Raw genomic sequence first — 23,313 nt, 5'->3', positions numbered from 1 at the left:
AAGAAGGGGGTGTCGTTATGCAGAATCAGTCTGTTTTCGTGCTGTAAATTGGGTGGAGTAACTACAAATTTACAATATTGTAAGTGCGTCAAACAAAAAGATATATCCGTATCTTATGAGAATCATGACACAATATTTACATTTGCTGTGATTTTCTACTAAGCCAACTGTTAAATTGATTTGAAAGTCATTTTTGTGTATACTCACGTGTAGAAATATACTCGGTGAAACTCGCGCTAGTGACGTCACAATGAGACTATAGAGACGCAAATAAAAATGTAACGATATAGGGCAGCAAGAAATTCAAATATTGAGTACATTATTGGTGCTTTTAAACTTGTAAAATGTAAATAAACATTCCTTAAATATATAACATACATAAGTTTGATGTTACTCGATTTGATTTTAATTTGTTTACACTATCTCATTAAGCAATATATTTCGACTGACAATTCTAGGTAAGCCTTTCTACTTTCTACAGTCAAATGTTAATCCTATTTATTTGGATACTGAACACTGATTTCATGTTTAATTTGAATTTTGAGATGGTATCGTAAGGGGAAAAAAGTATCATGATGCTTCACGATATTTCAGAAAAAGAACGCAATCTATCATGATACATGTACATCAAGTTTTCAAATTTACAGGTTTCTCCATAATTATTTCTTGGTTTTAAGAAAGGAAAATGTAGATCTCAGCATTCCTTTTGAAAAAAAAAAAAAAAAAAAAAATTATTCTAAGTCTTTAGCATTTTCTGTAACCAATGTTAATGTAAGTTAGTTTTTAAAACTTTTTTCCCTTTTAATTTCTAAACATAGACATTTAACTTTTCTTCTGGTTGTTTTAAGTTCTACCACATTCGGCAAACCTCGGCTGATTCCTTCATCTTCATCAAACATGAGGTACGAATCGGCCGAGGTGTGCCGAGTGAGTTCTACCATTGCTATTTACGCAAATATCACATACTTTCTGAAAGTGTCGAAAAAAAAAATCGATTCTTCATTTTATGTATCGATGCATAGTATTGACACCCTCTGTACCACCATGCATAGATAGACAGATGCATTGTTACAGATTAAAACTGTAGAAGAGATAGCCTTTTGAAAGAATTTCACAGATTTTTTTATATTTGAAATCATCATTCATCAAAATTAGAAACTGATATAAAGAATTATGTATCTTAATGTAGTTACTTGTGTATAAAGTTCTGTGGAAATCAGACAAAAACTGAAGGAATATCTATGGAAAGCCAAAGGGTTCAATATTCTATCTATGTAATTATGTATTTGTTGTTACTAAATGCGCTATTCGTTTTACGTAAATGTAAAAATGTAAATCATTATTTTGACATTTGTGGTACAATACCGTATACTCGTTATTTGAAAGGCGTAACGTGTTAACGGGATATAATGTCTGTGTAGATGCGTAAAAAGTAAATGCATTATTTTATGCAATGTAAATATGAGACTTAATATTCGTTATCCGTATTTAATCATTTGTACATTGTTGTTTGTTTATAAAGCCCCATTTGAGTTAAGGAAATTATTGTTTGGTAATCCGTTCGATGTTAGTTCGACATTCGTATTTTATCATTCGTTCAATGTAATATTCAGCAATACCATTATGACGACAGAGGGCGCGCGTCCCATACAACCTTTTGGGAAGCAGACTATAGAATCAAAAGGGGGACCAGATAACGCACCCAACCTTCGGAACTGATTATTTTCCCGCTCTCAGAAAGTCCTGGGACGGTAAAATTGCAGGTAAGTGTTAACCTTTTTTAAGATGTAGTAATAGTACAGACGGGAAAGAATGTCAATCAGACTGTAAACCAGGACCTATCTGCATCGCTTAGGAGTATATAAATCTAATGACCATATCATATGTCATCACTAGCTGCATAACTCGTCGTGACTCAGGCACTTGTTTCGTATACGGGACACCCCATAGTTATTTTTACCAAAGCAAAAATAAGTAGGGTGCCCCGAAACAAGTGCCTGTGCGCATAGGCACTCACCAGCTTATTTTATCTACTGTACTATAAACATAACACCCCAGCTTATTAATTTGTTAAAAAATCTATATCGCTGTTATTTATAGATCCAGGATATAGTAGATACATGTATATATTTTATAACAAATTAAGCTGGGGAGTGATGGCCTATGCCTGTGCGTCGTGAAATAACATTTCACCTGTCTCGACTACTGTTAATTAATAACTTGTTTATATTCAATTGAAATTTTATTCAGAAATTGATTTTCTGTCAGTGTGTTGGTTGTATACCCTGTCGTATAAAGACTCAGGGGTTTGATATATCAGCTGGGAGGGGGGGGTGTAAAAGCTTCTATTCATCTCAAACCCTTGGAGTCCGCCACATAAAAAAACCTCTACTAATATTACTTTATTTGAAATAGTTTTCATAAAACTTCTTCCCTGAGAAGACACTACTTCCTCCGTCTGAGTACTACTCTTTGTAAAATCGGAGCTACTGCCTGAGACTACTCCCTCATTACATGTAACAGGTTGGAGAGAATACTCAAAATCTTGTATATTTCCCGATATTGGGTATCACTGTATCTGCGAAATCGAGTATCAGGTGCAACTTTCTGTAAAAACAGCAACAAAAAAATTAACGGCACATGATGTCAGTTATAGTGTTACCTCAGTGTCTTGGGAGGTTATTTTTATTGAACCCCATTTACAGGTTTGTCTAAAGAATTAAAAATGACACGAGTAACACAGTTGGGGTAGCAAGGAAGACATCTTTTTTTTTTCAATGCCATTACCAAAAACAATTCACTACATGTTATTTGAATTGATTTTCCACTAGTATATACCCCAAGCTTAATTTCTTAGACTAATCTTGTGAATTATTCACAAAGAGTAGCACTTTTAAGAAAATTAACAACTAACTGTAAGTTATTTATTGAATACCTTAAAATGTAAGGCGTCTCTTTCATTTTTCATTAATGCACAACAAAATTTCTATTTTTCTTAAGTATTAAGGATAAAGTTTGCTTTATGAAAGTGCTAGGATGTATCAATCAAAAGCGTCCCGAAATTTGTAGTTTCAATAATTTCCAGATAAAATAAGTTTTCTTTAATTTTATTTCCATTTGAAATGCTATAGCAACATATAAGTCATGATATTATACCGAAAACTTGAGAAAATATTAACTTCAAATCTGTGTCCAAGCACCTTTAAAAAATCTTAGATTGTTTTGGTACAATAAAACAGTACTCGGGAAATTGCTTCACCGCCTAGGGAAATAAATTCCTCCCTCGGGGAACTATAAATTTGTATTTCCCTCATACCCATTCCATAACTGTATACTGTAACAATTAATTTTTGAATTACAATAGACAGAAAGTAAAACCTACCCATATATATATATATTAATTCAGGAACATTTATGAGTGAAGTGACTTATATTATAAAGCTTGTATATTATGCTGTAGATTTAAACATTGTTTCTTCAGCTGTTATGGAAGACAAAAAAGAAGAAATTATCAAATGTTTGGAAAAAGCGGCAGAGCTATTGAAAGGTAAATACGGGAACTTCATAATGATTCATTATTGAATAGTATTCCTGTTTAAAATTAAAAAATGTGATAGGAATTGATATTAAAATCATTAAATGATTTTTTTCTGTTTCTAAGAACGTAGTAAATCTATTGCCTAACACAAGAGGTATTTATGGGAATTTAAAAAATAAAATTGTATGATGAATTAAATTACAGGCCCAGGAAGGATGGGAAGTTCTCAACCTGAAGCTGCTGTGGCACCAATGCCTCCAAGTTTCCGTTATTCACAACTACCAGTTAACAATCACAGAAATCAGCAGAGCGTTAGGAACCTGTTCAGGCCTTATAATGGCAGAAATTTTACAAGCTATTGGACACATAAATTTCTGTGTTTTTGGAGCAAAGATAGTGTATGTATATTATGAACAGTTATTACTTGGTTGCTATAAAGCATTCATTCATACTCAAAAGAGTTCATGACTATTATCCAGTACATTTTGTTAATATAACTTTAAAAAAAATGATACTTAAGCAGTTTAAAATTTGTACATGTTAGGCCTAGAAAAAAGTTTGTTGAGGCTGGAAAAAAATTAGAACAGGGTAGGTATCATAAATTGGATTAGTTGGGAAAGCGGAACCTTTTTTTTTTTTTAGCTCACCTGAGATGGAAGCTCAAGTGAGCTTTTCTGATCACCTGTTGTCCATCGTCCATCTATCTTTTCACATTTTTAACTTCTTCTCAAGAACAACTATGCCAATTTTAACCAAAATTGGTACAAAGCATCCTTGGGTAAAAGGAAGTTTAAATTGTTAAAATGAAGGGCCAAGCTTCTTCACAAGGGGAGATAAAAGAAAAAAACAGAGTGGGGTCATTAACAAATCTTCTCAAGAACCACTTGGTCAGAAAAGCTGAGAATTATATGGAGAATTATATGGAAACATCCTTGGGTAGTGTAGATTCTAAAATTGTTCAAATCATGACCCCCCGGGGGTAGGATGGGGCCACAGTAGAAAATTTAAGTTTTACATTGAAATATAATGAAAAAATCTTTAAAAATCTTCTTCTCAAGAACCACTTAGCCAGAAAAGCTGAAACTTATGTGGAACTAACCTGGGCTAGTGTAGATTCGAAATTGTCCAAATCAAGCCCCCCGGCATAGGGTGGGGCCACAATAGGGAATCAAAGTTTTACATTGATATATAAGGCCTAAAAAATTTTGTTTGTTTCCCGTAAAATTCCCAAAAAATCAAGAGTCAGTAGGTCAGGATTTCTTTATTTTTGCTAATGCATAAGGGGGTCAAACATCCCCGGACTGAATTAACCAGGTGTGATATTTACAGTGGACACCCAATATGGCTGTCTAGCGGCAGAACTTCAAAAAGTTGTGGGGGAATGCTAGATGTTACAATGATTACTCTTTATATATAAGGTAAATGTTGACTAGGATGACATAATTTATGTCTCATATAAAGCTTCAATTAACATTTTTTGTATAATAAATTGAATCAGCTGATTGTATGATCAAACAAAGATTTGGCCCAAAAAAATTCACCTAGGGGTAAATTGAATGGGTCGGTCGGGTGATAGGAAATAAACATAATTTTTTTTTAGGCCGAAATGTAGAAATCTTTAAAAATCTTCTTCTCAAGAACCCCTGAGCGAGAAAAAACTGAAATTTATGTGGAAGCTTCCTGAGGTAGTGTAGATTTAAGTTGTTCAAATCATGACCCCCGGGGGTTTGGGGTGGGAAGATACACAGATCTTGGGATGCGATACGTATCTCAATATTATAACACGATACGATACATATCTCGATATTATGATAAATTATAAAACTATTTAAAAAAAAATTAGTATTTCATTTCATTTTTATCAAGACAATAAATCAACAAATTAATCTATACCAAATTATGTGTACTTTTAAATTAATACTAGTCTTGAAGTTCATCAGTTTCATTGACTAAAATTTACAAAACCAATATTATGTGTATGTATTGCCAAATGTCTATAAAAAAAATTGTTTATAAATAGTTGTGTAGTTCATCAAGAACACTGACTAAAAATTCATTTAAAAAAAAAAATATCACAAGTACATTATTATTAATGCTAAAAGCCTGTAACCAAGTTGATCGAGTTTACAAAAAAATTAATCCACAATTTGTTTCAAATTTCAAATTCTTGAAATTGGAGAACCCATGCTTTATGAGCTGTTGGTGCCAGACGGACTAATAATTAATAATATCAACTGTTGTGGAAACGATACTTTCTGTGTAGAACACACTTTACATACTGAACTTTTCTTGTCCCATCTTCTGAGGATGCTTAAAAGTGAAAATGTTTTACCCCTTATCTACGACTTATTAGTTCTAAAGCATGTTTTCAATATCATTATCATCTCTTCGCTTCATACAAGCCACCATTTTCCAAAGACAACTACTTTCATTTTCAATTTTTTGATAGATCGTTCGTGTATCGTTTCATACCAATATTTTAATGCTTGTATCGTAAACCATATCTTAGCAGAAAATGTCTGTATGTACCGGTGTATCGGTATATCGTCCCAGTCCGGGCAATAAGTATGACAAGGGGAAAATCTGGTGAAGAACAGCAGGGCTTAAGTTACTCAGGTGAGGCCAAATAAAAAAATATGCGTGGTTCCGGTTACCCGACCTTCCCTATTTTATACCCCCGACCCTAAACTTTTTTTTGGCAATTTTCATATTTTTTCCGGAATTTCCCCCGATTTCCATCAATGGCTCCAGTTTAGGTTTTAGTTTCAGCAATGACGGCCTCCTTGCAAAACATAGTGCAAGTGGTCAATAGTGTTAAATCCAAAGCAAGCTAGCATGTAAGTGTCCCCTACCAAAATTGACTAGTATATTATCACACCACATCTAAATGCCATTTGCAAAGCAGTGATAGGTATTATTTAGAAAAAATTGAGAAAATCAAAAAAAAAAAAATAAAAAAAAAAATCCCTAACTACCTACCCTAATTTTTTTGGAAGTGTAAAAGGAACCACACATATTTTTTTGTTTGGCCTGAGCATTGTGGCCCATGGGCCTCTTGTTTCTAGGCCATATAATTCTCTATAGTACAGTAAACACGCTTAATATAGTGAACACGCCTATAATGAAATGATGCTTACAGCGAATTGTTTTTCATCCCCTGTGATTTTAAAAGCACATTGTAAACTGAAGGGATATAATGAATTACGCTTGTAATGAAGCAAAATCATGTGTGACACTGTCCCTTGCACTTCGCTATAACTGTATAACTGTTTACTGTATCAATCCATTTTGTTCTAGGATTCTGTTCCTAACAAAGAAGAAAAAAAACTCTTGTTTGAGGCTGGATTAGGAGAGAAAAAGATTACATTTGTCAAGAACAACAACCCAGAAGAATTCACAAATAAATTAGAGCAGAGTTATCCTAAGTTGAAAGGATGTGGAGGATATGAGCTTCTTAGAACTGTGACAAATTCAAGAACTGAACTTGAACTTATTAAGCCAGGGTCAAATGGTTACACTTCAGAGTATTTGTCCAACAGTTATCTTGGTCAAGCAACATGTTTTATAAGACCCATACAGGTTGACCTTGACATTTCTCCTGTTGGAGAGGAGCATGTAAGTAAATGATATTCAAAACACATATATAACTGTTAGAAGAGTTAATATTATTAACATTACATGTAGTATATACTATTTCATTTATTTCATAACTTTCAGAATGCAAATTTTATAAAAAGTTGATAGTTTTGTTTCATCATCAGATAGACTGTCAAATCTGATGTTTTTCGAAAGTTTGAATTTGTTATAGTAAAGGAAAATTGTTTTGATAAAGAACAAGGGTGGTAAAGGACAAAGTGTGGATTTTGTAGTTTCAGAAGAATATGCATTTAAAATATATAATAAAAAGCCACAACAGTTACATGTACCTAAGATGGTCATTATATTGAGTTACCAAAATCTGTGTAATGAAAACAGAATATTCAGTGTATATCTATGACAATTCCAGGTTGGTAAAAAAGAAAGGTGTCTAGAATGTGGAGAGGCTGTTCCACTCATTCATCTCCGAAATCATATCCTTAAATGTAAAAGTACAGAAGAGGTAGGTTTTAAATTCACTTCAGTAAATTCGTAGACAATTCCATACTCTAAGTTATCACATAAAAGATATGGGTGTAGTTAGTCAGGATTTTTTTTAGGATACATGTATATGCAAAGTTTTTTTATGCCCCAGATCGAAAGATCCCGTGGGTATATTGTTTTTGTCCCGTCTGTCTGTTTGTCTGTTTATCTGTTTGTCTGTTGTCAACATTAACCTTGCCCATAACTTTTGATTGGTTGGAGCTATGACTTTCATATTTCACATGTGTATTCCTTGTGACAAGACCTTTCTTTGGGTACCATCATATTTGACCTTTTGACCTTGACCTTGGAGTTTGACCCACTTTAACAAAATTTTATTAGACTTTAACCTTGGCCATAACTTCTAAACAGTTGGTGCTAGGGCTTTCATACTTCACATATGGAATCCTTGTGGCAAGACCTTCCTTTGGATACCAACAACTTTGACCTTGACCTTGACGTTTTACTTACTTTTAAAATCTTTAACCTTCGCCATAACTTTTGAACAGTTGAGCTTGGGCTTTCAAATTTCACAGGTATATTCCTTGAGACAAGACCTTTCTTTGGGTGCCAACATTTTTCATCTTTTGGCCTGGATTTTGACTTGCATTTGAAAAACTTTACTTTAACCTTCGCCATAAGCTGCCATACCGGGGCATCAGTGTTTCACAAACACATCTTGTTTATATTATTATTATTTTTAATTTTATTTTATATTTATTTATTTAATTTATTAATGAATTAACCTGGGTGTATTTAGTATGCATTTGGCAGTAATCCGAGTGCTGTGAAATACATGTACATGCATGGCTAAATATGTCATTTGACACAAAAAGTTGCAATTGAAACAAAATCATTTTGGTCAACACATATATAGCAAATTTGGAAATTTAAATGTCAGTCAAAGAGATAGTGAAGAGTTGAAAGATAAATTGGGTGACCAAAATATACTTTTGTTTGCCTTTATTAACAAATGATGTAAATAAAAGTAATATATTTAATACATTTACTATTCAGATATGTTAATTATTTTCAAATGTCAGTTAATACAATCTTATGCATAATCATGTGCTTCAGAATGATGCTTATCATAATGATGATGATGATGATGACAGTCTGCCAACTATGCAGAAAAGAAAACGTCCAAAGAAATCACATGTACCAAGTACAAATAGACCGATTTGTGAATATGCATGTGCTTCAGTAAGTATACCTAATCTTATTAACTTTTTTGATCACCATAAACAATGTACATGTGATACTGCTTGCACAGAAATACAAGTGATAAACACAAATACAGTGTACCATGTATCGTATTAAGAAAAAAGTTGGAATCTGTGATGTCTTATACAGTATCTATAAACCATGCTTATTCATTGCAGACCAGTAATAACTCACATAGCAGCAGAAAAGATTCTGAGTAATATATATATATTATGCTCCTTATTTTCTTGTTCTTTTGTTTAGTTACAGTAAAACATCCTTATAATAAAGTGCCAGGGACTTCATTATTAATGTAATTTGTCCAATTCACAATATATTTTTAAGCCATGGAGAATGAAAATCACTTCTCTGTAAGAGTCAATTTATTTTAAGCACATTTGCTTTAAGCATGTTTTACTGTATCTATTTAACCTCTTTAAGAATAAGACGCATGTAGTGTAGATGTCCGGAACAAAGGACAAGATAGGCTAAAACCCATTTTTGGCCCTTTGTTTGGGGTGCCTTTTAGAATGATGCAACAGTTTATCAATAAAAACCTGTTGTCACCCCTGCCACAAAATGAGTATTGGTTCTAAGTGATGGGATACACAAATGTCAGAGGAAGGTCAAAAAATATATCTGATTCATCTCATTTTTATGCAAATTTCCATTGATTTAACAGCATATTTTGTTTCATAAAACATGGAGCACAAGCTTGCCTATCTACCAAATTTATATATTTCATAAACTAGTATCAGATGCATCTGGTGTATAAAAATCTCAGATAGACGAGCTTGTGCTCCATGTTTCTCGAAGTGAAAAGTATCTCAAATTTGACGAAATCCCACCACAATTGAGGAAATTCTGGAAGGTGTCCTACTTCTGCACCCTCTTGTGGCCTCCCTGTAAGCTTTGAATCAAAATTAATGCTGGTTGTCAAACAAGCATCATTTTAAGTTCTTAACTACAAAGTATCCCAATTTTATCTGTTCTGATTTTTACATCAAATAAGGGGCCAGATTCGGCCGTTATCATACCTTTTCCTTTCATTTTGCTTGCATATGTACCCATGTGTGTTGAGTATAGTGACTAATTAAACTGAAATAGCTTAAATTGTTATTTTTTATAATAAAACCCAAGTTGAGAGATCTAGAAAACATTCATGCATTGCACTGAAATCTGTCTGGCCAAAGCACTCTTCGAAATTACTTGTCAGTCCAATGCCAGGCCTGGTAAAGTTGTTTGCGGTTTTGTAATAAATGACAAATCACATGCTCACTCGGCATTGTAGACTGGCTGTTACGTAAAACTCAATTTTACTTTAACTGAAACAGGACAGAATTTACAGTGTAGGTAAATATTATGAGTCCTTGCATTATGGAATTCACATTATCGTACATATGCAGAATTCTGATTAGTTAACATTTCAACTGCTATAACATAACTTCTAAGTTTTCAATGAAATTCTTAGAAAAGTAAAATGCAGCACTAATTAAAGAGGTACTATCAGATAATATACATGTATATGCCAGGTCTTATATCAAGTATATTGGTCATTTCACCTATTGCACATATCATCTTGTCAACATTACTAATATATCTTTATATTTTGAGTATCAAAGCCTTTCATAAAAAAATTTAAAAGTTACAGCTATATCAAGTAAATTATTCAATTTAAGCCTTGCATGTGCACACTCATGCATGCATGTGCATGATGACCATGTGATCTTGTCTACACTTGATATATCTTTATATCCTGAGTATCAAAGTATTTAATAAAAAAATCAAAAGTTGCGTTATATCAAGCATGTTTTATACATTTCACAAGCGCTTGCATGCATGTGCATGCATGATGACCATGTCATCTTGGCTACACTAATAAATAATAATATATCTTTATGTTCTGAGTATCAAAAACATTTCATCAAAAACTATAGACGTTATGGCTATATCAACTATATAGTTCATTTTACCCATCGCAATCGCATGCACGTGCATGATGGTCATGTCATCTTGTCTAAAACTGTTAATTTATCTTAATATTCTGCGTATCAATAAAAGCATTTCATCAAAAAATTTTAAAGTTATGGCTATATCAATTATATTGGTCATTTTACATATTGCATCCGCATGCACATGCGCATAAAATGACCTTCGTTCCATAGATCTACATAACATGCCTATTAACCCTAAAAGGTTTCACCTCAAGAGGATTTATAAGTAGTTAACAAGATCAGTCACAGACAAAAAAGTACCCAGAAAGAAGAAGAAAATAATAATAAGAAGAAACAGAGTAAATACAATATGTTCCCCAACTTTGTTTGGGGAACATAATCATGCATCCCTATTATATAGCATCATCATGGACAACACAATACTTAAAAAAAGTCCTGCATGGGTTTTTGTCCCTCTAAGACAGTTCCTACATAATCTTTAGGGGGGAAAAATGCAATCTTAACAATTAGCATTTAATTTTCTAGGTGATGATCAGTTTAAGTTCATATTTGAAATTCATTCAGTATATTCTGTTGCAGTTATTCTAAGATTATTTAAATTCATTTAATGTTACAGAACTAGTACTGTTAAGATTATGAGCTGTTCTTTTCTACAGCAATAAATTCTTTACTAAAAAAAATAGTGCAAACAGAACACAGTGACAATTTTTAATAAAATTGAATGTATAAAACTATTTAGCTGAAAATACAAATATATCTGTCATTCTGTATGTAATATTTGTATGTAAGTATTAATATTCCTTGAACATGAATACATCATCTCATTTTTTTTTTAAAGAAACCAAGACAAAGGAACATGTCCAATCTGCAAAGAATTGTTTCCAGTAGACAGTCTACAACAGCATGCTGCTACATGTGGTGATGAAGAGATGCCAGGGTAAGTGGAAGTACATGTATAAAAGCAGTTGAATAATTGAATACCGTAATTTACGAAATCAATAATTGTATACCGTAATTTACAACTATAAGTCGAGGTTTAAATTTATCAAAAGGCCCATTTTTAGCCTAATTTTTTAAATAAAAAATCCTTAAATGGGGCAATTTTTGAAGATAGTATGAAGCCTTGTTACCAATTTTCTAGAAATTCCTAAGTAAGATGCTATGTATTGGAACATGCAAACATTATGGTATTCTCTATGGTACTCCCCATGAAAATGGCACATCCTGCTTTAAAATTGACATAATTATTTATAACTTGGGGTGCACTTTAAGTTAACTTTAGTCTTTGTCAATTCCTTTAAATTGGGGACTCTAATGGTTCCGAGGAAAAAGTATCAACCTGTAGTCCGTAAATTATGGTAATTACAAGATCATACTATAAATATCTTGATATAATTTGTTTTATTTTACTGATACATTGTGAATATAATACTGAATTATGCTTAACTCAGGAGTCTCAAGGTTGCTCTGACCCAGAAAAGATCTGTGTTTGAAAACGAGGATAAAGAAGTGTGGAATATCAAAGTCCTGAGACGAAATTTCATGAAAACAGCAATTGAGCAATTGGAGGATGCTGATCCAGATGACTGGATAAAGAAACCAAAGGTTGAGTTCATTGGAGAGGAAGGAATTGACTGTGGTGGACTTTTCCGGGAATTCTTTTCGTTACTGTTCAAGGATGGGGAAGAATTCGAAGGAAATAATTTCAGTGTCAACTCAAAACTTCTTGACCAAAAGAGATACATGCTGGCTGGAAAGGCTGTAGCCACATCAATTTTACATGGTCATCCAGGTCCAAGGAGATTAAATAAGTATGTGGTGGATTACATTTTGACAGGAAAAATACCAAATATGGACAATGTTTCTACTGAGGAGTTAAACAGGGAGGATTTCAAACATGCTATAAAACAGGTAGCTTTTATTGTTCTCAGAGGGCCCTTAGTCTCAGTCTAATGGAAACACTGTACATGTATTTATATATATAGTGTACATAGCAGAATGTTAGTTAAATGTCATTTTTTGATTCCCTGCTGTAAGTGGGATGTTCAAAAAACTTTTGTTTACATTTAAATATTAACCAAAATGTTTGTGTACGTCATTAATTCAAATATCCCAGTAACTATAGATATTTCAACATGTTATTTGAGTCAATGATGAATTTTTATACATTTAGATGCATGTATCTAAAACAGAAATATGTCCATAGGACATGATCATGAATGCCCCGCCAAGGGTATATTAGTGATGCAACATGAAAATTTGTATCAGTGTATGGGTGGGATTATTTCAACAAATTGAATATGTCAGTGTTCTAAGAAATGCATTATAAGTTTATCAGTGTGAAGGTAAAGCAGGCATATTTCCACATTTACAGTAATTCATAATTTTAAAATGAAAATTGGCCTCATAAAAACATGAAGAAAATTATTGGTGTTTGAGAAAAAAAATGTTTCAACAATGAGAAGTGCTGCCTCATTCTTCAAATCAAATCTAATAATATGATGTAGAATCAGTGTGTCAGTGTCCTAGTACCTCAGTTGCCTGGGACGAGTTGCATGAATTAATGAACAAGTTGCTTAAGTAGTTTTTTTTTTTAATTGTGCCTTGAACATATGACTATTTTAGACTTTATTTTACATTTAAGATGGAGGAGGCTTTGCCAGACAAAATAGAAAGGGTTTACGAGGACTGCATAACATTACTGGAAAATGCAGGGTACCAGCAACGACTTGTGTATCAAAACAAACATGATGCTGTTAGGGCACTGAAAGCACATTGTCTTCTGTATGGCAAGATGGCTGCCATTCAGCAGTTCATAGAAGGTAATTTTTTGAGGCACATAGCCCTTCATTTTTGTCAAAGTGAGGACAAAGGACTGTATTTTTATGTAAGCTTAGGCCAAGAAAAATAAATACCATGTTTCCTATTCCAACCCGAGAAAAAATAGGGTAGGTAGGTAGGGAAAATATTTTATTTTATTTTAAAATTTTATTAGTTAAAATTCAACTTTGACAATAAACAAAATGAGATTGATTGATTGATTGTATGTTGTTTTACATCCCATTCGAGAATTTTTCACTCATATATAGACGTCACCATATACCGGTGAAGGGCTTCAAATTTTGACCTTTACTCGGCATTCAGGGCCATTGAGCAGTAAGGGATCTTTATCGTGCCAACGCCTGCCGTGACACGGGGCCTCGGTTTTTAAGGTCTCATCCGAAGGACCCGCAACTTTCACTTCAAAGTGCCGAGCGCATGGCTAAGGAACAGTTCCTACCCATTTTTTAGCTCACCTCAACGAAGTTGGAGGAGCTTATGTAATACCCTCGGCGTCGGCGTCCCAGGTTAAGGTTTTTGGAGCAGTTTTCTTTTCAAGTACAGGTGACTCTTGATCTCTCGAAGTTCAAGGGACCACAAGATTATAAGCCCTATATTGACCAAACTTGCATGGATGATACATCTAAGGATGCACACTACTGAACTTGCTTTGGATGCTGGATCTGACCTACATTTTCCAGATGAGTGACTAGGTTAAGGTTTTTGGAGTAGATCTCATTTCCAAGTAACTATAGGCCCTATATTGACCAAACTTGCATGGATGATACATCAAAGGGTGCACACTACTAGACTTGCTTCGGATGCTGGATCTGACCTATATTTTCCGGATGAGTGACCAGGTTAAAGTTTTTGAAGCAGATTTCATATCCAAGTAACTATAAACCCTATATTGACCAAACTTGCATGGATGATACATCCAAGGATTCACACTACTGGACTTGCTTCGGATGCTGGATCTGACCTACATTTTCCGGATGAGTGACCAGATTAAAGTTTTTGGAGCAGATCTCATTTCCAAGTAACTATAAGGCCTATCTGAATCAAACTTGCATGGATGATGCATCAAGGCACGAACAATCTCAAAACTTGCTTCGGATGCTGGATTTGACTTACATTTTCTGAATGAGTGACTAGTTTTAAGTTTTCAGATAAGTCCATTCCCAAGTAACTGCAAGCCCTATCAGACCAAAATTGCATAAATGTTGCATCTAGGGATGCACACTCCTAGATTATTAGTTTAGTGTGGGACTTTGCCTTACTTAAAGACAACATGCGTTGAGGTGAGCTCTGTAATCTCTGATTACCTATGTTTATCGACTTAGGTCAGTCATGGCTGAGATTCGAACTCACGACCTCCCGATCACGGAGCGAGCGCTTTACCGACTGAGCTACCGTGAACGGTAACAAAATGAGAAAAACAAAGAGTTCATTTCTTTTTCCCGAAAGGGTGGCATTTTAATGGCATTTCTGTTTAATGTGTATAGGATATGCATTTTCTCAAACGCGGAAGTGATCGAGATTAGGATTTCTAATAGTGAAAATGGATTTGTTTACTTCCGGAAAGATATCGGCAGATAAATTTTTCAGGGTTGACTCGTATATTTTAGGGTTGGTTGGGGAACCGGAAACACAATTTATTTATCTAGGCCTTATTCACATACATAATTTGGTGAGAATTTATCATCTATATCCACACATACATATTTTCTTGTTGCATTACTAATATACCCTTGGCAGGGCATTCATGTTCTATGGATAGTGTATAAAGTACATGTTTAAAAATCCATTATTTGTACCTCTCCAGCTTTCTGGCCTTTGAGTTTTGGAATATGTACCTTCATGTGTCAGTTTTATCTTCTAGCAAGTAATTGCATATATTGTATTTAAACATATGATATGCAGGGTTGTCCCTAAGAATTAAAATAGCAGGGGACATTAAAAGGGTAGAAGGGGATCTGGGGTTCCTCTGCTAATAGGGGGTTGAGGAGGAATACCAAAGTAACCGGGGGATTATGTCATTATTGGCAGGGAAATTCCCTGGTCCCTGGGTCTTAGGGACAACTCTTATATGTATCTACTTTTTTATGAATTTTACAGGATTGAAGCTACATGGAATTTTAGAAATTCTCAAGAAGTTTCCAGAAGATGGAGCCAAAGTACTCTCTGTGGACAACTTTCCTACTGCAGAAGAAATACATTCATTTCTGAAACCTACTTTCTCAGACAAGGACGAGGAAAAAAAGAAAGAGGAGGCCATAATATATAACTTCAGCAGGTTTCTTCAGAGAGTAGAACGTAAGTAGAATAGTAATGCCTTGTTTACTGACAATTTGATCTTGAGATTAACTAAATGATTGTCTCTTATTTCTGGCTGTTTGGGGGTATGTTTTAGCTCAGACACTAAAATGAAGAAATGAAGAACAAGATGTAGACTTGAAGGGGGGGGGGGGGGATGGGATGGGGGATGTTACTTGGCTTCTTTTAATAGCTTTACTCTTGTTAAGATGCGAATTGAAATAGTTGAGAATTGAAATAGTGAATCTCTTGTCATTTTCTGTTAACAAGTAATGTATTTCAATACCAATACCATATTTATACTTATATTTCATAAATTAATACTTTGCTTGAAAGAACAATTTGTCTCTTGCTTTCACTGAAGTGGGAGATATTAATTTTCAGTCCACTCAGTCTATCTGTCCGCCTGTCATTCTGTGTAATAAGTTTGTTTCCAATCAATATCTAAAAAAAAGCCTCTGAGGTATTGAAATTTAGTTCGATATCACAACTACTGTTGGCCTAATAAAGACCCCTATTGCTTCTAGGATCAAAGGTCAAGGTCAGAAATTCATAATTCAGTCTGTATGCAACACTCGTTTCCGGAAGATTTCTAAAAAAAAAAAAAAAAAAAAAAAAAAAAAAAAAAAATCAAATTCATTTCCAGATGATTAATTTGAGCTTTACTCCTAGTGCCTTAAAAGAAGACCCCTTTTGATTTTTAAGTCAAAAGGTCATGGTAGAAATTCAAACATTGCAACAGATGTCTTCCATAATGAGTTTTCCTAGACACTATTCATTGTTAATCTTATAACTCCCAATGACTTAACAACCTAAGTTTTCTTTAATATTTTGCAATGAAATTGTATACTTTTTTGTCAATATGACTTTAAAAGGACTTATATTGACTTATGAGGCCAAAAACTCAGTGGTCAAGATAGACCTTCTTTTTTTCCAATCTATATCTGCATTTTTCTTTATTCCCTTATGTGGGGGATACAAATTTCCTGAATAAGCTTGTTACATGTATATTAATTCTATGTATTTTTACTACGTGTATTTAAACATATTCTGCAGGCAAGAAAATCACAACTACATGCATTGACCCCTTTGCTGAAGTTCCAAAAGAGGAAGAGTTGTGTTTAAACATCAGTCACATTCTCACCTGTCTCTTGGGCTGTGAACGAATACCAGAAAATATTCCCTATATAGTGATAGAGTTCGACCACGAGAAGTGCAGCTTGCCAAAGGTCAACACATGTCTACCTTCTGTTGTCTTTGCCGACACCGAAAAGCTCCAAAATTATGCATACTTTGAGGAAATTATCATAAGCACAGTTGTCGGCTCATATGGTTTTGGGTGTGCTTAGGGTATTCAGGCTGTGGTATATAATATGTTTAAACACATGAACTTCTCTTTCAAACTCATTTCTTTCTCTGATGTATTATAGATGTTGATTATGTTCTTACAAACTAGAGGATATTAATTTTTTTTTATCTACCAATGAATTGAAGGTAAAGTTTAAACTTACTATGTTAAATTTTTCTTGTTAGATTGCTGTCCATCTCGGACAAAGATGTTTAGACTTGTTGAAAGATTCTTTGTTGGATTTTTTGCTGCAACTTGTACATTTAGTTTGTTTAATCATCAGATTTACTTTGGTACTTTGTGAACATCCATTTAAAACTGTGAGCAACAATTGCGCTCATATTTTAAGCAAACTCATCAAAATAAACTGAATTGGAGCCTTGTTGGTCTGCCAAGAATTTTATAAAAGTTGTTTTTTAAATAGATTTCAGATAATACTGGAGTCAATCCTGAATGTGGGCCTTTGTCAGTAAAAATAGAGGCCTCTAGACTGCAATACTCACCTGAGTGTATGTTAATTTTTGTATCCCCTTCTATATTTTCTTCATAAAACCCTGGACTCCTTTTATGGCCATATCCTGACTTTTGGAGAAGGTGTGATTTAAACAAATTACAACCTTTATAAGAAAGCATTCCTATGTATTTAATTTCATGAATTTTAAGCTCAATGCTTTTTGAGATAATGATTTTTCTCTAAATATTTTTATGTCCTACTTGGCCTACCTCTTGGGACACCATTGATAGTATGAGGGTCATAAGGTGAATTAACTTCACTCTACACTATATCAGTCTCAAGATATTATTTATGTAAAATCAAAGTACTATTACTCAGATGTTCTTGGAACAAAAAAAACAACAACACACATTATCAGGGGATTTGAAAAGATATTGAAAGAGGAAAACCCTTTTGTCAAAGAAAAATGCAAAAAAATTATCCGTCATACAGTTTTGCTACTACATGTATTTCCTTGAAATTGTTTAGAAAAAGTGTATAGCATTATAAGCATTATAAAAGTTGTAAACAGGTTCTTGGGTTATTGAAAGGGAATAAGAAAAAGTTCAAAACTATGTTGCATGACCTAACTTTTGATCAGAAAAGTTCACCTGAGTGTACAGCTCGGATGAGCTTGACAGGTTCTTGTAAGTTGCCCTCAGATTTTTACCTTCAGGTTGAAAAGAAATTTAATACATTTCAAGTTTTCAAATATTTTATTCATTTTCTTTCATCAAATGACATCTCAGGAAAAGACTATGATGTACTTCTATTAATCAACATTACCATTCATTCTGATTAATTCTGATTATTTAATATTCTTAATACTTCCATGTATAGTTTTATGAAACTGTCTATGTCATTTGCTTGATGATCTGCTATTAATTCAATGCAGTGCTCTGGTACATTTGTTTCTACTTCAGGCACAGTGACAGTTTCAAATTCATTATCACTTGAAACAGGCCCATCAAAATCTATTCCATAGTTGTTCAATTCGATCTGTAATAAGAAAATAAGCTTACAGTATTATGTCAATTAAGTGACAAGATGATTGATTTCTGACCTGGGATTGCATGTCACATAATTGCACAAGACAGTCAAGTTAACTAAATATACATGTATATAAAATCTCAAATACTTTACATCATTAGGTATTTCTAAATAAGGGTCCAGTGCTTGGCCTCTAATCCAAAGTTGCATTGGTGTCTGAGAATTCTCTGAGCGCAAAGGTCTCCTTATCAATGCCTTAACAAAGCTGTCTAAATGCTGCTGGATTTTTGGCTTAAATACCAGGTGTAAAGCCTGAATGTTTAGTTCATTTGTTACATCTAGCAAAGCATTATCCTCCATATAAGTGAACAGTTGGTAATAATAAGATGTGCATCCAGTCCACACCTCACGCCACAGTCTCTCTATTCTGAAGAAGTAAGAAACCTCTGTATATGTGGGTATAAATTGAGACAAAAAAAAATCAGGTAGTGTTGATTCAGGTTTGTTCAAATCATGACTCCAGCTGGGGGAAGGAAGGGGCCACAATGGGTGATGAAAGTTTTACAGCAGAATAGATAATTATTTTTGAAAACTTAAAATACATAAGCCATGCTTACTCGGAGAAATATGGAAGCATCCTTTGACAGTGTAGATTGAAGTTTGTTCAAATCATGACCCCCCCCCTTCCACGGACCATTTTTATATTTAAATGTAGTAGTATATTAACATCAAAATATCAAACTTTCAGATATATCACAAAGTTGTTTCTTTGTCCCATAGAGTCGAGACAAAGAGGTTTAACTGTAGTTACAGTGAAACCTCTTTATCTCAAACTTGGTTCAAGTAGTATTCAATATATCTGGGGTAAAATAGTTAAAGAATAAGTAGTTGGGACTTCCAAATCACTTTGACCTATCATGGTATTTGAGATGTCATTGTTTGAGATACTATGCATATAAATGTTTTCAGATTTAATCAATAACTTGAGACATTGAGACCTGGTCCCAAGACCATAAACTGAGAACAGACTTGAGTCAAAATTTCAAATCAATATAACTTTTGAATTAATTTTAATAAGGAAACAAAATTTTCATCATATGTTAACATTGGAATATTATAAAAACCTGCATATTTTTAAGCACACATGTTAAATAAAACTCAAGATATTCAAAATCAAGATTTTGACTTAAGTCTGTTCTCAGTTTATGGTCTCGAGGCCTGGAATGATATTGGCAGGACAATGAGAGGTGATGATCGCAACATTGAGCTTTTAAAAGATGGCATATAAAATAATGGTCAATGTTATGACATATAGCTCATTTAAACTTAAATGCCCAAATATGAACAAACCTTTGATTATGTACACTCCTTCCTGCTATGAAACTCCTACTCCCTCTATTGCATAACATAAACTCTGCCACTTTCACATTTTCACCCCCCTTATCAGACCTAACTCTCTCGGGTAAACCCCATCTTTGTACAGCTTCAACAAAATTTTGAAGGACTGTGTCAGCTTTATTGTTTGTGTTCACAGCTAAGAAGACTGGCACACGGGAATAACCATCAATTCCTCCATGAACCACGAAGCGCCACCTGAAATATATTGAAATTTTTATCAAACTTTTAGATCAATTGTGCATTTTAAAATTTTGGGAATTGTTAAAAGTAATTACCATCTTATTTTAACAAAATACATAGTACTTCACACAACTTTTGGCGGGTTGGGGTAGCGGCAGTTGGTACAAACCCATGAATTCATTGATTCGTACTTTTTTAGCTCACCTGAGCCGAAGGCTCAAGTGAGCTTTTCTGATCACATTTTGTCTGTAGTCCGTCTGTCTGTCCGTCTGTAAACTTTTCACATTTTCGACTTCTTCTCAAGAACTTCTGGGCAAATTTCAACCAAACTTACCACAAAATATCCTTGGGTGAAGGGGATTCAAGTTTGTTCAAATGAAGGGCCACACCCTCTTTCAAGGGGAGATAATAAAGAATTAGTGAAAAATTAATAGCATCTTTTAAAAATCTTCTTCTCAAGAACCACAGAGCCAGGGAAGATGAAACTCATGTGGAAGCATCCTCAGTTAGTGTAGATTCAAGTTTGTTCAAATCATGACCCCCGGAGGTAGGACGGGGCCACAATGGAGGATCAAGTTTTACATAGAAATATTTAGGAAAACCTTTAAAAATCTTCTTCTCAAGAACAGCAAAGCCATGATGAGTCATATTTATTGAAACATCCTCAGGTAGTGTGGAATGGTAATTAAAGTCTTCATTTTAATCTAGTTTTGAATTTAAACCAGTGAGTCAGTATTTGAAATTTGGAATGATTTACCTCAATCAAAAGAAAATATGTCAGCCAAAACTTGTGTGCATTTAGTCAAAGTTTTTGTGAGTCCTTCTGTGTTCATGTCAGTGCTGGGTTGACACAATGAAGTCAATTTTAACACTTAAGTCATTAATAATTGATTTAAAGTGTAGGCAAGCTTGAGTAAATGTCTAGATAAATTGCTGAAACTTCTTTGTTGGCATAATTTCTGACAAAGTTTGAACAAATTACATCAATCACTGCAACAAGTATTAATGAGTAACAAGAAAATATAGGTCAAAGAGTTGACCTTTCAACTCAGATGTTTAAAAATGTAAGGCAATACTAACCGTATTAACTTGTGATTGCCATCTATATGCCATAAGGCCCGGGGAGCTCTAACATTGTATGCCCTTCTTTGTATTCGGTGAACACTTAGAAATAGTCTCCTGAACAAAATGCCTTCTGGATCCACTTTTCTAACAGCATCGCGTACTCTTTGCCTTTGTATTCTATGTCCTTTACTGACAAGAATTGATTGAATTGATTTTGTTCCTGCCTCAGGAAATTCTTTTACAACATTTTCAACCAATTTGTGCAGATCGGGCTCGGAAATAGTGCTGAAAGTGTTGTGAACACTTAAGTTGAAGTCCTTTAACCGACGCTTCACTGTAGATGGACTTACACAAAGCATATCTGCCATTTCAGATATTTTGAAACTGTTGTCCAAGAAAAATTCCAAAATCTCTTCCGAGATTTCAAAAGATGGTCTCCCTCTTTCTGTCCTTTGACAGAGATGTGCTTTGAAGTGAGACACTTTATTTTCATGAAAATAATATTCTTTTTCTTCCTGAAAAAGTTTTACACATCGGGTGAAAAGTTCTATGATCTCATCAATATCAACAAATGCTGCTAACTGGCTTAACATGTCCATGGTATTTTCAATATCACGTTCAATGTTCAATGTTCCATTATTTTTCAGGCAGTTAATAAGGTTAAGTATTTTTTGTCTCAAGAGTCTTTTCATTTCATTTAACATCCCATCATCCTCCATGTCCATTGTATCAGTACACCTAATTATAAGAAACAAACTGTATGTGGCAGATGCATCAACCTGGTCCAGTACAATCAGTGCATGTAGTGCCTAGTTTGAATTACCTACATCAATGTATATTAAGCAACTTAAAGTAGCTTTATTTTGACATTACTTCATACTTATTTCTTAAATGATCATTTTTTTTATTTTTTAGCATGTGCACAAATTTGCATGTTGATGCAGTGATAGTTTGCAACTTTGAACAGATCCGAAAAAAATTCATGAAAAAAAAAAAAAAAACACTTTTCAAGATGCAACTGCAGTCAACTTTCTACAGTTTATTTTTGACCAAACAGTATGTTACTTCTTCATGTTCTTGAATGAAATAACAAAGAAGACCAGTTCTGGTTAACATAATACTTGGTTGGTAATCATGGTAAATATTCATCATTATGTGAATTTATCATACTTATCCATGCCTCGCCGCACAAATGTGTGTCACAGGTGGTGAAAAATCACTCAGGGCCTCTGGCGTACCGTGTCAGCACTCTAACCACTGAGCTATTGAGACCTGATATATTGACTCACAGGGACTTGAGACAAATCTTAGCAAAATCGGGTATATAGTACATGTATAATATACTATATACCCGATTTTGCTAAGATTGCCTCAAGTCCCTGTGTATTGACTAATTCTCACACACCTGTGAACCCAGTGACATGTGGAATACAGTTACTGAAAAATTACTCATCTTTTGCTTAATAGTTTTCAAAACATTGCAACTTGCTCAGAAAAGGCCAAGTGAAGTAACTTTAAGTAGCTAAATATATCTACGGTTGGTAATTCAAGTTATAGCTAAATGCACTCTACTTGGACCTAGCTGAACAGGTCTGGCACAATCTCTTGATTTAGCTATATAGCTTGATTTAGCTATATAGCTTTATTAAGCAATTCAAATAGCTTGATTCATCTATTTTATCACACTTTTCTCAATGTAAAAATCACTCATCAAATTGCGTCTCCTTAAGCATTAAGAGACTTTGTACTCAAAGTTCTTAAAGTTTTGGGGCTATATAAAGTAATTGATACGGTTACTTCTTCATTGAAATTATAAAAGAGGCCAATTTTGGTCAACAAGATAATTGATTGGTAATAATTCAATACAATGAGAAGCAATCATACTTAT

General features: G+C 33.9%; 2 protein-coding genes across 2 annotated transcripts; one reads left to right on the top strand and one right to left on the bottom strand.

The window, feature by feature from the left end:
- Nucleotides 1-3,486: 3,486 nt before the first annotated feature.
- On the top strand, nucleotides 3,487-17,403 carry LOC133203526 (uncharacterized). The gene is made up of 11 exons (XM_061339302.1): nucleotides 3,487-3,547; nucleotides 3,743-3,849; nucleotides 6,836-7,153; nucleotides 7,545-7,637; nucleotides 8,735-8,860; nucleotides 9,040-9,077; nucleotides 11,654-11,752; nucleotides 12,267-12,726; nucleotides 13,460-13,637; nucleotides 15,754-15,951; nucleotides 17,008-17,403. The coding sequence occupies exons 1-11, from the start codon at nucleotides 3,487-3,489 to the stop codon at nucleotides 17,298-17,300; spliced, it is 1,971 nt and encodes a 656-aa protein (XP_061195286.1). The 3' UTR covers nucleotides 17,301-17,403.
- A 1,187-nt stretch (nucleotides 17,404-18,590) lies between these two features.
- Nucleotides 18,591-22,150, bottom strand: LOC133203515 (uncharacterized). The gene is made up of 4 exons (XM_061339291.1): nucleotides 21,441-22,150; nucleotides 20,133-20,375; nucleotides 18,936-19,209; nucleotides 18,591-18,791 (listed from the first exon to the last, which is right to left on the bottom strand). The coding sequence occupies exons 1-4, from the start codon at nucleotides 22,148-22,150 to the stop codon at nucleotides 18,591-18,593; spliced, it is 1,428 nt and encodes a 475-aa protein (XP_061195275.1).
- Between the last annotated feature and the right edge of the window lie 1,163 nt (nucleotides 22,151-23,313).

This window comes from Saccostrea echinata, unplaced genomic scaffold (genome assembly GCF_033153115.1).
Source record: "Saccostrea echinata isolate AGI-Se365-2 ecotype Australia unplaced genomic scaffold, CSIRO_AGI_Sech_v1 ptg000002l, whole genome shotgun sequence".
NCBI classification, from domain to species: Eukaryota; Metazoa; Mollusca; class Bivalvia; order Ostreida; family Ostreidae; genus Saccostrea; species Saccostrea echinata.
This window is presented reverse-complemented; position numbering and strand designations above follow the sequence as displayed.